This window comes from Cucurbita pepo, chromosome 19 (assembly GCF_057944985.1).
Source record: "Cucurbita pepo subsp. pepo isolate OVF chromosome 19, ASM5794498v1, whole genome shotgun sequence".
In the NCBI taxonomy this organism is placed as follows: Eukaryota; Viridiplantae; Streptophyta; class Magnoliopsida; order Cucurbitales; family Cucurbitaceae; genus Cucurbita; species Cucurbita pepo.
Window position 1 is genome coordinate 2,798,094 of NC_141816.1, and position 14,735 is coordinate 2,812,828.

The 14,735-nt window shown below is 36.3% G+C and overlaps 3 protein-coding genes and 2 non-coding genes across 6 annotated transcripts; 1 reads left to right on the forward strand and 4 right to left on the reverse strand.

The window, feature by feature from the left end:
* The first annotated feature begins 413 nt into the window (after positions 1-413).
* Positions 414-1,336, forward strand: LOC111781512 (uncharacterized). Its single transcript, XM_087120215.1, has 3 exons — positions 414-661; positions 1,093-1,249; positions 1,331-1,336. Exons 1-3 carry the CDS (start codon positions 414-416, stop codon positions 1,334-1,336), a joined length of 411 nt encoding a protein of 136 aa, XP_086976341.1.
* Positions 1,337-1,487: 151 nt separating this feature from the next.
* BSK6 (kinase with tetratricopeptide repeat domain-containing protein) lies at positions 1,488-5,299 on the reverse strand. Of its 2 annotated transcripts, XM_023661613.2 has the most exons (10): positions 4,971-5,293; positions 4,656-4,876; positions 4,436-4,571; positions 4,160-4,293; positions 3,978-4,083; positions 3,323-3,408; positions 3,043-3,231; positions 2,791-2,955; positions 2,024-2,137; positions 1,488-1,951 (listed from the first exon to the last, which is right to left on the reverse strand). In XM_023661613.2, exons 1-10 carry the CDS (start codon positions 5,050-5,052, stop codon positions 1,709-1,711), a joined length of 1,476 nt encoding a protein of 491 aa, XP_023517381.2. In that variant the 5' UTR covers positions 5,053-5,293; the 3' UTR covers positions 1,488-1,708. The 2 variants fall into 2 exon arrangements, with proteins under 2 accessions (XP_023517381.2, XP_086976089.1); XM_087119963.1 differs by lacking the exons at positions 3,978-4,083; positions 4,160-4,293 and having other exon boundaries at positions 4,971-5,299.
* Positions 5,300-8,149: 2,850 nt separating this feature from the next.
* Positions 8,150-12,177, reverse strand: LOC111781018 (phosphatidylinositol:ceramide inositolphosphotransferase 2). The gene is made up of 12 exons (XM_023661415.2): positions 11,812-12,177; positions 11,609-11,698; positions 11,210-11,296; positions 11,057-11,125; positions 10,404-10,484; positions 10,120-10,191; positions 9,924-9,981; positions 9,738-9,840; positions 9,521-9,616; positions 9,378-9,424; positions 9,166-9,287; positions 8,150-9,086 (listed from the first exon to the last, which is right to left on the reverse strand). Exons 1-12 carry the CDS (start codon positions 11,842-11,844, stop codon positions 9,003-9,005), a joined length of 942 nt encoding a protein of 313 aa, XP_023517183.1. The 5' UTR covers positions 11,845-12,177; the 3' UTR covers positions 8,150-9,002.
* Positions 12,178-14,464: 2,287 nt separating this feature from the next.
* On the reverse strand, positions 14,465-14,546 carry TRNAS-AGA (transfer RNA serine (anticodon AGA)). Its single transcript has one exon. It is a non-coding gene; the product is annotated as a tRNA-Ser (tRNA).
* A 62-nt stretch (positions 14,547-14,608) lies between these two features.
* On the reverse strand, positions 14,609-14,681 carry TRNAA-AGC (transfer RNA alanine (anticodon AGC)). Its single transcript has one exon. It is a non-coding gene; the product is annotated as a tRNA-Ala (tRNA).
* Between the last annotated feature and the right edge of the window lie 54 nt (positions 14,682-14,735).

Here is a 14,735-nt window from a genome sequence, read left to right on the forward strand (position 1 = left end):
TGGAAAGTTGTTGAGGGAAATGTCAAAAGTGCCCCTGGTTTACATTGATGGGATATTTTCCCTTGGGAGAGAAACAGTCTTTTTGCACAGTAAAAAGTCATTCTTTCTATTCTCATAACATCCGCAGAACAAGGAGAGCAGCCCAGCAAAGCGACAACTCCCAACTCCAAATTCATTTTTATTATTAAACTCTTTTTTTTTTTTTTTTTCCCCTCAGCCAAACACGGTTCATCTCCGACATATATTTGTCCAAATCCAAAACATTGCATTCTAGGATTACGAACCAGCCCTCTTCTCAATCTGATGAATCCAATTCGGAACTCTTTAGTTTCCACTGAACCCATCTTCCTTTATTCTCTTCTGTGGCTAATTTTCATGGCTTTTTGAGTTTCTGATTCAGGGGTTTCTTAAAAATGGCGGCTTTGGAGACAGCCGGAGTTGATTTGGAGGAAGGAGGTCGTGGTGGTCACGGCGGACGGCGGGCGGAGGCGGGTGAAGTGAAGGTGCATTCAGAGAGGGATTGTAGGATTTGCCATTTGGGGTTGGAGAGCAACAGTAGTGAGTGTGGAACTGCAATTGAATTGGGCTGTTCTTGTAAGAATGATTTGGCTGCTGCCCACAAGCATTGTGCTGAAGCTTGGTTCAAAATCAGAGGAAACAAGTGAGTTTTAATTTCAAATCCCTTTTCGGTTTCACGATTCTTAAACTGATCTGCTGAGAATTTGAATATATCTAGAATTGTTCTTAGTTGGGATCTTTTTTTAGTGTTTTTGGGAAGCTTGAGAAGGCTATAGAAAGGAAAAAATTAAAACAAAAACAATGCAATCTTAGTCAAAAGGAACGGAGTGGAATAGAATATGGAATTGAGAAACGAAGCATTATAAAAAAATTATTCAATTTGTCTTCACTTCATTAACTCTCTACCTTATAATATTATTCTCTTACCTTTCATACACATTAGAATCTCTCATTGATTTATTTTTAAAGTGTATGTCTTTAATAAAGAGGAGATTAGATGTCTTGACGGTACATTATTTGTATCGTTCTTAATATATGTATCTTCTTAAGTGGTCCTTTTCTTTCTTTGGTTAGGACGTGTGAGATATGTCATTCTATTGTACAAAATGTAGGAGGAGTACATGAACTCGAACAAATGGAGCAACTCCACGAGTTAAACAATGGGACGCTATCGACAACCACGGTTGCAGCATCGGTGGCTGCTCCCGATGGTGGTCGGAGGTTTTGGCAGGTTCATCGAGTACTGAATTTTCTTCTTGCTTGTATTGTATTTGCTTTTGTCATATCTTGGTTGTTCCATTTCAATATGCAGTCATAAAACGGTTGTGTACAGAGAACGGAGGTGAAGTATGTAAAAAAAAGAAAAACGTGACCAAGTAAAGGTGAAAGTACGTAGAGCAACTCGACCTAAATAACGGTTTCTTTAATCAAGTTTACTTAAAGTATCATAAGAAATGGTAAACAATTGGTGACAAGATACCACAGTAATGGATTAACAAGGCCACAACAACCTTTTCCAGTATTCTTGTATGTAACAACAAAATGGTCGAAGTTTGCAGAGCAAAACTCCAAAAAAAAAATAATAATAATAATGAGAAAAAAGGAAGATAGATACAAGAAAAAGAAGCTACAATAGATAAAAGAAGGGCATAAAAACAATGAAGAACAACAACCCCTGCAATTCTTTTGCTCAGTTTTTGTTCTTTTTGGCTTCAAATTTAGTGCCCTCTTTTAGAGCTTCTTGTGCTTCATTCTCCATCCCAAGGCTGAACAGGCATGTTGCTTGAAGATACAGAGCAGTCGCCCATTCTGGAGATATTGCCTGAGCCTGCATTGCATCTCCTAGAGCTTCTTGCCCCATCTCGCTCATCAGGTACGATAAACAGCGCCGTGCGTACACCGTCGGCGATACCATCGTCCCGCCATCAATGAACTACAGAGGTTGATTATGTTATGACTTGGGAGGAGTTCAAAAGACAGTTCAAAATGAGTAAGGACCACTCACTTGTGTATAGCAATCAATGGCAGTAGCGAAGTCTCTAGCTCGGAAAGCTGTGTCTCCATGTTTCTTGGAATTCAGAGTCTCCTGCATTTGACTGGTCCACATCTGAAAGGAAAGCTGAAAGGCCAATGAAATGAAACAAGTTAGAAACGTTTTCGACGAGAGAGTGTGACAGTGTAAACGACATCGTGTGTCGGGTTAGTGATATCATTGTGTAACGGCCCAGACCCACCGCTAACTCCTCTTTGAGCTTTCACTTTCAGGCTTCCCCTCGAGGCTTTAAAACTCGTTTGTTAGGAAAAGGTTTTCACACCCTTATAAATGGTGTTTCATTCTTCTCCCCAACCAATATGGGATATCACAACCCACCCCCGTTCACGGTCCAGCATCCTCGCTGGCACTCGTAAATTTCTCCAATTGATGTGGGATCTCCGCCAAATCCACCCCCTTTGGAGCCCAGCGTCCTTATTGGCACACCGCCTCGTGTCTACCCCCCTTCGGGGAACAGCCTCCTCACAGGAACATTGCCTGGTGTTTGGCTCTGATACCATTTGTAACAGCCTAGACCCACCGCTAGCAGAAATTTTCTTTTTTGGACTTTCTATTTCGGGCTTCCACTCAAGGCTTTAAAACGCGTCTGCTAGAGAAAGGTTTCCACACCCTTATAAAGGGTGTTTCGTTCTCCTCCCCAACCAACGTGGGATATCACACGTTGTGTCCCGGATAGCATTTCGCAAGGAAAACTCGAATATAAACTAGTAGAGGCCAACCTCATTGGCAATGCCCTCATCATCCTTGTATCCATTCTTGTCCAGCATTTCATGTATGGCAGTAAGATCCTTTCTCAAGCACGCTTCGCCAAATGGTGTTAACGATAATGGTTCGGTTGGGGATGCATTCTCATGTTCGATACCCATCAAAACATAAGACGGAACCTGCTCGAAAACAATTTGATCAGTGATCCGAGCGTTTTAGGAGACGACTCCAACAAACAATACATCGTGACAAATCACAACGCAAACCTCTGAATCTTTCTGAAGTGGCAAGAGAGCAGTCACGAGAGACTTCGCGTTCGGCCTCTCCCGAGCTTCATACTGTAAACAACGGGAAGCTAACCTCACTAACTCAGTTCCATCGTCATTTGAGAAATGGCCTTCCAATGCAGAATCCATTAGCATCAAGAAGTTCTTCCCACGAATAAGATCAAGTGCCTGAACTCATACAAGCACAAGCATTCATGGATACTTTGCTGCTTCAGTGGAAACTATGCTAAAAATCAAACAGGATCAGAAAAGAACTTACATGGCTAGGGGGAATATGTTTGCCACTAAGAAGATCAAGCAGCAGGGTACCATAGCTATAAACCACACTTTCCGGTGTCACTCGACCTGCCAAAAAAACACGTTTAACCATTCTAATAAGAACCCATCGAACAAATGCGTTCTTTAGACTAAAGAAGAACATAAAAATAGTTTTTTTCAATGCAACACGTGATATGACAATGAACAGAGCTTGTAACAGCCCAAATCGTTAGCAGATATTGTCCTTTTTGGGATTTCTCTTTCGGGCTTCCCCTTAAAGTTTTTAAAACACGTCTATTAGGGAGAGGTTTCCACACCCTTATAAGGAATGTTTCGTTCTCCTCTCCAACCAATGTGGGATCTCACAATCCACCCTCCTGGGGTCCAGCGTCATCATTCACACACCAGCCAGTGTCTGGCTCTAATACCATTTGTAACAGCCCAAGTCCACCGTTAGCAGATACAGTCCTCTTTGAGTTTTCCCTCTCGAGCTTCTCCTCAAGGTTTTTAAAACACATCTGCTAGTAAGAAGTTTTTACACCCTTATAAAGGGTGTTTCGTTCTCCTCCCCACCGATCTGGGATCTAACAGAACCTTCGATTCATCATCTTGTGGCGTTTTTCACTCAAGTTTTATGCATCAGTATAAGAACATACCTGTTCTCAAGTACTCGGGCGGGGTAAACGCCAGATTCGTACTATAACTCTTTCCATCCCTACTGTTCTTCATAAGCCCAAAGCACGATAGCTTCGGATTACCATCCTAAACAAAACACTCCAAAATCACAACACTAAAACATAAAAACCTCATCAGACAAGACAAGGAAGAAAACACTAACTTGATCGAACAAAACTCGATAAGCGTTTAGATCGTGGTACAACGCTCGTCCCTTGGCACTGCAATACTCCAAAGCTTGAGCTAAATACAATGCCACCCTTAATCTCATTGCCCATTTCATTGGATTTGTCTCCCCTAACATTCATATCATCACAAATGAAGAACAGCTATGAACACACTCAAATCTCTTCCACTTTCCAACATTCCATTCACAAAGTTCCTAATAATTCACAAACAATCACAAGATTTGGGTAATGAAATCCTTGGAAGAACTTACAGTGAAAGAGATGCTTAGCAAGAGTTTCATTAGCCATGAACTCTGCCACAAGCAGCCTCTCCTCGCCTTCACAGCAACATCCAATTAAGTTCGCCAAGCGCTCACTCCTCAAATTCCCCACCGATCTTGCTTCTTCCTGAATTACATCAAAAACCCATCAATTTCAGAGACAAATTAAGCAAAACAAAACACATTTGAGAATCAAAGCAAGTTAACGAACAAGGAATTGGCGAGAATCGGGCCATGCGAGCTTGTTGAACCGCTTAACGGCGATCCATCGCCCATTATCAAGCTTCCCTTTGTAAACGACATTAGGGGCTTTTTCTCCATGCTCCGACACGATATTCTCCGACGAAAACCCGCCGGTGGCCGCCTTCAGCCGCTCGAAGCTGAACTGGGTGAAACTCGGCCATAAGTTCCGGTCGTTTTTGTTAGCATTTTCTGCAATCAATGGCGAAAGAAACTCAAAGAAAATGCAAAAAGAAGTAATGGGTTTTACAGAGATTAAGCAGAGGAGATTAAAAACAGAAGATACCCAAATCAGAGGACTCCAAAACAGAGGGTTTGAGGTGGGAGTGGAACCAGCAGAAGGAGAATTTGGAGCAGCGAGCCCCCATTAATGGCGGAATATGAACAAACTGTGAAGAACAGAGAAGAAATGAAGAAATTGGGGGCGGAGAAAATTATCAAATAGCATTCATTTTCAGAAAAAAAATCTCTCTGTTTTCCAAGATTTTTCTGCTAATACGAACTTTTCACTTTAATTTCTTTTATATTGTTTGAATCCATTTCTCTCTCTTGAATTTCATGTCGGTTTGTTTATGCAAAAGAGAGTTGGCTTTGTGGATTCAGCTTTTGTTTTCTTTTCTCTAATCTCATCATTCCACTCTTTCTCTGTTTTCTTTAATTCTTTACCATTTTTTTAAGTTTCTCTTTGGTGCAATAAAAAACATGGACTCAAACTTGAATCAAACGGTCGGATTTGTTTAATCGCTTGAAAAAGTCAAAGAAATCAATGACGTAAAGCCCTCTGTTTTTTTTTTTTTGGTAAAAAAAAAAAAAAAAACAGCACTTGGAATTAGAACTTTTGTCTAAATTCTAACTGCTTTTATTTTTATTTTTATTTATATTTATTTTTATTTTTATTTTTATTTTTATTGGTGTTGGATAATGAAAGTATGGGTTTATAATCCAGGAATACTGTCTAATGAGGCCTCTGGAGAAGCCCAAAGCAAAGTCACGAGAGTTTATGTGGACAATATAATACTATTGTGGAGAGTCGTGTTCATCTAACTTGGTATCAGAGTCATGCCCTAACAAAAGAAAAAAGGGTCGAACCTCAATTAAGGGGAGGTGTTGGATGATGAAAGTCGCACATCGGCTAATTTACAAAATGATCATGGGTTTATAATCAAATAATACTATCTCTTGAAGAAGTCCAAAGCAAAGTCGAGAGCTGACCCTATCAAATTGTCTTTAGTTAAAATTACCTCTTTTTGACTTTTTTGGGTCAACTTAATATTAATTACTAATATTAATTACAATTAAATAAATGGCTAAATATTAATATTTATTTTTAAATCATTTGTATATTTTCCTTCACCTATTTTTGACTTGTTGGGTACCTTAAATTCCTTCATCTCTTTTTAAACATTTAAATTAAAATTTTATTTCCTATTTTATTTTATTTTATTTCCAGTAAGTTCATGCCGTTGGTAAATATTTAATGAATGGGAAAAATATTCCAAAATTAAGGAATTACAGAAAAGTAAGTATTTTATTTTAATTTATTTAAATGTAAATACACCAAATTACAGCAATTTAATTTATAAAGAGAAGTAAAAATAGTTTATTTATTTAGGGAAAAAAAATAAAAAATAAAAAGTGATAAAAACATTCTGCCTTATAAATAGAGTGGAAATAAGGACAAGTTCTCATACTTAGTCATGAAGTGCATGTGAAAGGCTGTCTTCAATAGCAGCATAGCATGTGCCTCTTTAACTCAATTATATATATATATATATATATATTATTCATGAAAACAAAGTGTATCAAACTATGTATTAAAATAAACTATAGAGTAAAATATTAAATATTCATTCATAAAGTTTTCTAGGTAGTTAATCAAGAATAGAATACTTTTATTTTGATGGTCAAAGTTGATTGGGCTGGTTATTCCACTAACAAACGGTATGACCCTAACATTCTCTTGTGACATGGTCACATTACTTGTTTCTCGCTTCGAGTGAAGACTATCCCCACACACCAATACGAGTCATTCCAGCATGCTTTATGCTCATTCACATGCATGCCAGTAACATTTTTAGGAGGTCACCCAGTATACAATTCTTTCAAATATATTCTAAAATTCAACAAATTTTAAGGTGCATTTCGTTAGTATAGGTAGTGACTTTCAATTCTTTCAAGTCTTTCTTAGTACTCAGGATTACTCTCATTCAGATGTTGTACCAGTTCATTTATGTACTCCTTATTGACTCGGGTGCCACATATTAAAATTAGTCAAATAAATTAAACAAGTTAAGTATTTACTATAAATATTTTAGCAAAGAATTAACCATAAAATAATAATAAAAATAAAAACTCACAGCTCTTAACAAATAAGCATAAAGGGAACCCTAAAAATAGGAATAATTGTTACAAAGATTTGTGCACACACCATGGTAGTTGTTGATCATGCAGCATGAGGCTGGCACCAGCCTGAACGCAACTGTACGCAATTCAAAAACACTGCATGCCCACAACCTGTTTGTCAAAATGCCCCAACGAACTTCCACACCCAAGAATCCTCATCTCTTCCACCTAATCCACTCTCCTTCAAATCCCAAACAGCAAATCAACAACGGGTTTTCAAATCCTCCGCCCCCATCACAATGATTAGCCCAAAAATGATTAGCTTTGAAGCAAGCAAAGAGGAGGAGGACAATGGAGGTCGAGAGGCAAGTTTTTGGTCTGACAGCCGGTGGCGTTATGATTAGCACTGCCACTACCACTCCTCATTACAGTGAAAAGGAAGCTCATTTTCATATTCAAAGTGGTCAAGACATGCCTCAATCATATCATAACAAACATCATTAGAGTACTCAAAGTTATGGTTAATTTCAGCATTTGGAATTGACCCATTAAATATATTATTAGCAGTTTCTGTTTAAAGAGGAATTCATCATTGGTTTTCTTCCATCACTGAGAGGGTCGAGAGGCTTAAATTGCGGCAAGCACTGCTTTTCTTTTCGTTTTTGGGGCCACTTAGCAGTGCCTTTTGGCCTTCCAACCCAACAACCTCTTACACCATCATCATAATTCTTTGTTATATTGTAATGGGTCTCCTTTTGATTTCATGTCAAGTGTGTGTCAGCCATACCATAACGCCATAAACACAATCCCAAGCTTTGCTGTAAATCATAGAGTCTGTCTTGGATTGCATCCATGAAAGCTTTCCCAAATGCTTAATTCTTCTCGTACCCTTTTCTCTTTGCTATTTATCCATGTTTTCCACCCGAGTACGTGCGTCATTGAGCTATACTAAAATTGACTCATCATCGTTGAATTATGATTCTTGAAATCCCTTTGTAGAATAAATAACTTATAAAGTATTCTTCCCTTCTAAATGCTTCTACTCCTTAAAACATGATAGAACAACGGTATCCAACAAACCATACCAAAAAAAGGGCATTAATTACATCATGTCTGGGACAATTGAACCAATTTAAAAAGAGGGTATTGATTGAACACAATGGATTTAGTCCAAAATGCATAAATATCGCATGGAGCATGGAGATGAGACCCAACCAATGTGACAAAAAAGGCATGTGATTGGAGGCCGCAGTTTGCTTTTAAAATGAAGACAGACAGATAGATAGATCACCTGTGTGAGTGTGATGTTTGATACTGTTGGGATCAAAATTAAAAAAATAAAAAGGACACACAAAGAACTTCCCTACAGAGAAAGATTTGGTTTGAGGGTGGGGATGAGCAGGAAAAGCATTAATTTAGCTGGGACAGCACATGCAAGATCCTCATCATAAAAGGCAACATCATTATCATGTGGCTGCTTTCCCGCATGTTATTTCATCAAACTTTTTCATTCCAAACGTTGCTGCTCTCTAATGTGGGCTCTCTCTTCCACCCTGTTTAATGCTTTCTAGTGTGTGTTATTTTCTAAATGCTTTGTCCATGCTTTCTAGTGTGTGTTATTTTCTAAATGCTTTGTCCATGCTTTCTAGTGTGTGTTATTTTCTAAATGCTTTGTCCATTTTCCATCAATTCCTCCACACTTATGATCCATTTAATGCGCTATTTAAGGCAGAGAAGTAGAGAAAAGATGCTGCAAATTTTTCAAAGAAGCACAACTCAATTACTCCTTTTTTCTTTCTTTCTTTTTTTTTTTTTTCTTTTTTGTGGGGGTCAAATGTGAGTTAAAACTACTAACTCAAATCAACAATCCCAGATACAGATTCCAAACCAGATTCATCCAACCCTCCTAAATCTATGATTGAGCAGTTTCATATAAATCTCTTTTCCAGGCCCATTTGAAAAACTTACTGTTGCTCTATGCACCACCATTCATAGAGGCGTTGATTTGAACCGCATTTCCCTCTTCAAGAATCTTGCCATTTACTTGAGTTCTCGACCTCTGGAGTGGAACCATGTAATTGTCAGGAAAAAGATGCAATTCTCATATGTAGAATAGAACATATATGCTTGATACGTACCCTATCTGCAGAGTCCCCGGTGTTCCCGTTGATGAGCTTATGGTTCTCGTCTTTTGTCTTGGTATCTTTCGTGCTCAATGGTAACAATGTAGATACACCGACATTGGTTCGATCCGGCAGTTCTGGAATAAGAAACTTGTGTATTTCAGTAACAATATTCAATAACGGTCTATGGAATTAAATGAAGGGGGTGATAAGAAAGTAGAATTAACCTGGCAATTTCTTATCGACAAAGAATACAACTAGGTTCACCGTATACCTGCAGAAAGCTAAACGGTTTAGGAAGTGAAAAATTAAAAAGCATAACTACATTATCAACATACGAGTCAGCAAGAGGAAAGGCCATCTTTTATACCATGCTACTACAACATCAACAGTGTAATGTTTCCGTGAGGCTACAATTAAGAAGCTCTGAACTATAGCCAGCAACCAGGCCAACTGCTTTATGAACCTAAAATGTCGCAAAAACAAACCATCAGCTAGACTTCAAAATTTTAATGCATCCACAGCTGAATATGCTAGAAAATTGACCACTTCTTTGTTTGTATTGCAGTAATTTTTTAAGAACATACCTCTGAGTACCATATATCTGATACGAGCGCACAAAAACAAGAGTAAAGATCATGTGTGATGAGAAAATTAAGTCTCCACAACCATACAATACACCCCTCGGAACTGCAAATGCAACAACCATATGAGGAACAATGTCAACTATATAATATCTCTAATGACTTTGGACATTCGTGGTGATTCCTTACATATCAAGAAAACTTCAAGGATACTTTTGGGGGGAGGTAACGTGGCAAGTTTTGAACCCTGTAAAAACATGGTGCAAAAGTCACTTACGTTTTCCTTTTATAGTAGCCATATTGAAATTATTACAAAATAGAAACCTTATATTGATCAACCAAGTTCATGAACAAATCCATATTCAGATATCAGTAGAAATTGTACCTCACGGCAATGGTAGTTTGGACCTGGAAGTTGGGTCGAGTAGAATGTAAGAATTCGGAGAATTTGAGAAGCCTGCAAAAACAAGTAAAAGGGGCATATAATATCAATGTGAAGGAAGTTGGATGTAACATAAAATATCTAGTTCTTAAAATATTTTCTTTCAAGAAGCCGATCATGAAACCAGGTTTTGAGTGGGGTGAGGGGGTAGGGGAGACGATTGTGGCAACGTTAAAATGAAAATCATTCCACTAGAGTATTAACCAAGTAATAGAAGTTGTACTTACAACTAAAAATGCTAGAACCCTACACCATAACAGAACTGTGTAGATCTTTTTAGTTTTGAGAATGAAAGGATGGAAAGTCCACTGCAACAGAAAGTTCCACCATTAGAAACACTCAAGAAAATCGATGTATGTCAATGAAGAGATAATAGATATCAGAAAACAAAATTTGCATCTAAATGAAAGAAAGTAAAACAAAATCACTATCAAGTTTTTTTCTTAATGAGAAACTATGTCATGGACATTAGACTATAAAGGCATCTTATTTATATTCCACCGAAATTTCTATTAAAATTTCAGTAATCAACCAAGAAAGACCCCCTTTGTTCATACTTCATACGACAATTGCATCGCCCCCTTAGAAACAATAATGTCAAAAATTCAAGCCTTAGAAAGAAGCCCTCAGTTCAGAACGCTCAAACTCAAGAACTCGAACAAAATGTTTAAGACAATAGTTCATTACCATAGTAACAATGTTGAATGTAAAAAGGGGAGCAAATAGAGGATGAAATCAGAGCCTCATTAAGACAATTTTGATGCAAAAGGTGTATATTAACATGCCAGCAGGAATTCATGCTTTTTGTGACTGATAATAAAACAAGCAAGACAGAAAGATGAAAGAAAACTAATAGCAAAAGCAAAGGGTGGAACCTCACCAAGAAAAAGGATAAAAAGACGAAAGAAAACAAAGTTTCACTGAGATAAGCTTTGTCGGGTCCGAGCTCCTACATCGAAACACAAACAAAATAAACATAAAAATCGAAGATAATGTAATTATAAATCAAAGGATGCAATATTTTGATACTAACCGGAAGAAGATAGAAGCCAACATCCTGAAGTACAGGTCCAGGCCTATGTATATAATGAACTCCTCTAGCAGCTAGACCGTGTATGTACTGTCCAAAAGAAGTATTTCGCATGTCAGACATGGAGGACGATGAGAAAATTACAGACTAAAGAAACAAACAACAAAAGCTCCAATATACTCAACTCTTTGACATAAACATCTAAAGAACAATTACTATCCTCTCAAATTTATAAGCATATCTGATTGTTATTGTAACTTTCTAAGAATTTAAACACCTTTCCTAATCCAGATTCCAAGAACTATTCTATTGTTAACATAAACACCATTACACAGAAAATTGGATACCAACAATTGAATTTGCAGACAAATTCCCATTAAAATTCTCACAATTAAAGGATACCTGACAAACGAGTCCCCCGAGAAGATATTTCCAATTCTCTCCGAGGAGGATGATCTCCGTGGTGGTTTCTGCGGAGACTCTCTTCAAAAGCTTTCCGCCACAACAACAAAAAAAACAATAAACACATCAAACAAAAGCAACATCAAAGAAGAAACTAAACAGCGTTATAAGAAATCGTAATATAGCAAATTAAGATAACCAACCTTCGAAGTTTCCCGACGAATGTAAAGATTCATTTTCAATCCGTGCAACAGCCAATTCCATATTACTCAAGAATCAACCTCGAAAACTCAACATCGCTCATGGCGAACATAAACAGAATTACAAGAAAATAAACCTCTGGATGGAAGAATCGCGTCTGTAATCTCAACAACGAGGGATAAATTTGAATTCCCTCCAAAAAGAAGGAAGAATCAGAGGGTGAAGGAAATCGGATAGAGAATCAAAGGATTAGAAAACTTGAGATGGAATAAAAAGTGAAAATCAAAATTGGTGAAGGGAGAAATGAGATCTATTGGAGCAAGAGATGAACGAAAATCAGAGATTGCGTTGAAGAAGAGAAGCCAGCGAAGACGGAGTATTTGAATAAGAAAGGCGACAACGCGTTACTTGAAAAAATAAAATAAATAAATAAAAATTAAAAAAATTTAAAATAAGAGTAAAAATTAAAAAAAAAAAAAAAAAAAGAAAGAAAAAAGAAAAAGAAAAAGAAAAAGAAAAAGTCTCTAGCTCCTTCGCTAACAAGGGGTGGCTGACGGCAACGCGAATTCAACGCGGGATTCGGAGACTCCGATAAGAATTTTCTTCCTTTTTTTTTTTTTTTTTTATTATTTTTAATTTTTTTTTTAAAAAAAATGGATTAAAATTAGTTTAATTAAATTCCATTATATTCTTAATTAAAAAAAAAAAAAAAAAAAAAAAAAAAAGTCAAAAAGGCTTCATAGTCTCCCAATTTTGGATAACCAATCAATTTGTTTTTTAAATTTCATATTTGGAAATGTTTTTATAAGGAGTGATTTTGAATGATATTATTGGTTTTTAAGCTAAAAATTTATAATAACGAGAGAAAATTTAGATCGATCGAGCAAATATTGAGAGATAGATAGAAATATGCATGAACGTTTTGGGGAGAAAAAAAATTAGGACAAAAAAATTACAAAAGTGTAAAAAGAAAGAGCGAAAAAAATGTACTAAGATGTTAATTACCTATTATATTCACGTTATGTGTATATGTTATATTTAATTAAAAAGGTTTGTTTAAGTGCAAATTTGGAAAAATAGTCCTAAAAGGGTATTTTTGGAAAATAACTTTAATAGGGTAATTTTGTGGATTTAACCCACGTGAACTCCAAGTTTTGTGAAGTGGGTTTTACTTAAAGTTGTGAATTTGAAAAATTAACCCAAAAAAGTATTTTTGGAAAAATAGTGGAAAAGGGTATTTTAGAAATTAACCTTAAAAATGGGTAAATATGGAAATTTAACCCACATGAACTCCATATTTGCAAAATCAGCTCTCAAGTTGTAAATTTGCAAAATTAATCCTAACTTTGTCAATTTGGAAAACTAAGCCACCAACAGTCAACAAACTTCTTTGGACATTTTAGCCGACTTGGCTACTTGCATAATTAAGTAATTAAAGAAAAAATTAAAATAATTACCTAAAATACTCATCAATAAAAATCTGGCCAAATGTAAAGAGTTTTAGAGGTGGAAATTATAATTATTATTTCAAGTTTCATTTTTTAAATATGTATATATAATTCCTATTTTGTATTGAACCGCTAGAAGATACCTTCGTTGTGATCACAGTGGCCGCTACAAAACTGTCATTCTTTGTCCCACCAACCAGATAAATCAGACCCTCTGACATTTTCACACGTTCGCCTCTGGCCGCCGTCGATGGTCAAACCTCGAGTGCTTCTATTTCCTTTCCTGAGGCTGGCCACATGAACCCCTTATTATCTCTGGCATACTTTCCGACATCGGCCTATAAATCGTTTTTCTCAGCACCGAGTATAACTCTGTTCCTTGAGTCCTAACCAATCGAAGTCTTTACTGAGTGGCTGACCCTCTCATCCCATAATATCTCACGTACTAGCCACATCAAAGCCTTTATCGTCTCAACACACTCGGCTGATCACTCGAAGCTAATCTATACCTATCTAGTGTCTTAGGGTAAATTGGTTAGTCATGCTAATTTGTTATTTCTTATGTCACATACGTACTTGTCATGAATTAGTGATGGGCGACCTCTCATTGTTTCCAACTACTGATCTGTTAGGATATTTTGTATTTTGTCTAAAAAAATATCTTAAAACCTTTAAAAATACACATTATTATTAATATTTTATTTCCGTACATTTAAACTTTAAAAAGTTTTTTAATACCTTTTAGAAATTTTAAAAGTTGGTGGGTATTTTTAAAATTTAAAATTTAACGGTCAATGAATTAGTCCATATTTGAGAATAAAATTGAATACAAGTTTAATGTTTAATAAGGAAATATTAAATTTATTATTCCGTTATTTGATTTGATAAAAAAAATATTTGCTTAAATTATTAGCATACTTGAAATATCAATCAAGCTCATGTCATATTTTAAATGAAGATTAATTAATGCTAAATATAATATTGGTATAATAAAGTATATTAATAAAATAATACATCCATATTTTTCATGAAATCTGTTGATGATCAAGTAAAATTTAAAAATAGTTTAAATTATAAATAAAATAATAGAATAATTGAGATTTAAACAAAATAATAAAATGAACAGGAAGGAAACAAAATAATAGAATACTCGAGAAGAAGAAACAAACAAAATAATAGAATAATCTCAAAGAAAACAAAAGAAAAGCGTGAGCGGCAGGATTCGAACCTGCGCGGGCAGAGCCCACATGATTTCTAGTCATGCCCGATAACCACTCCGGCACGCCCACGGATGTGTTCAATTCGTTGATTTTATCTTAAATATAGACATATAAAATAAGAAAATAGAAAATGGAGATGCGGGGTATCGATCCCCGTACCTCTCGCATGCTAAGCGAGCGCTCTACCATCTGAGCTACATCCCCTTGTGACAGAAAACATAAGTTCCAAATTATTTAATCTATATCAAAATAAGAAAT

What these genes read in the sequence shown, in the direction of transcription:
- LOC111781512 (XM_087120215.1), top strand. Translation starts at nt 414, where the DNA reads ATGGCGGCTTTGGAGACAGCCGGAGTTGATTTGGAGGAAGGAGGTCGT. An exon ending in TTCAAAATCAGAGGAAACAA is followed by an intron (nt 662 to 1,092) that starts GTGAGTTTTAAT and finishes TTCTTTGGTTAG; the next exon opens with GACGTGTGAGATATGTCATT.
- BSK6 (XM_023661613.2), bottom strand. Translation starts at nt 5,052, where the DNA reads ATGGGGGCTCGCTGCTCCAAATTCTCCTTCTGCTGGTTCCACTCCCAC. An exon ending in GCCCGAGTACTTGAGAACAG is followed by an intron (nt 3,409 to 3,977) that starts GTATGTTCTTAT and finishes TTTTTTTGGCAG; the next exon opens with GTCGAGTGACACCGGAAAGT. An exon ending in AACATATTCCCCCTAGCCAT is followed by an intron (nt 3,232 to 3,322) that starts GTAAGTTCTTTT and finishes GTATGAGTTCAG; the next exon opens with GCACTTGATCTTATTCGTGG.
- LOC111781018 (XM_023661415.2), bottom strand. Translation starts at nt 11,844, where the DNA reads ATGAATCTTTACATTCGTCGGGAAACTTCGAAG. An exon ending in TGTCGATAAGAAATTGCCAG is followed by an intron (nt 9,288 to 9,377) that starts GTTAATTCTACT and finishes TTCTTATTCCAG; the next exon opens with AACTGCCGGATCGAACCAAT. An exon ending in CCGGGGACTCTGCAGATAGG is followed by an intron (nt 9,087 to 9,165) that starts GTACGTATCAAG and finishes GTTCCACTCCAG; the next exon opens with AGGTCGAGAACTCAAGTAAA.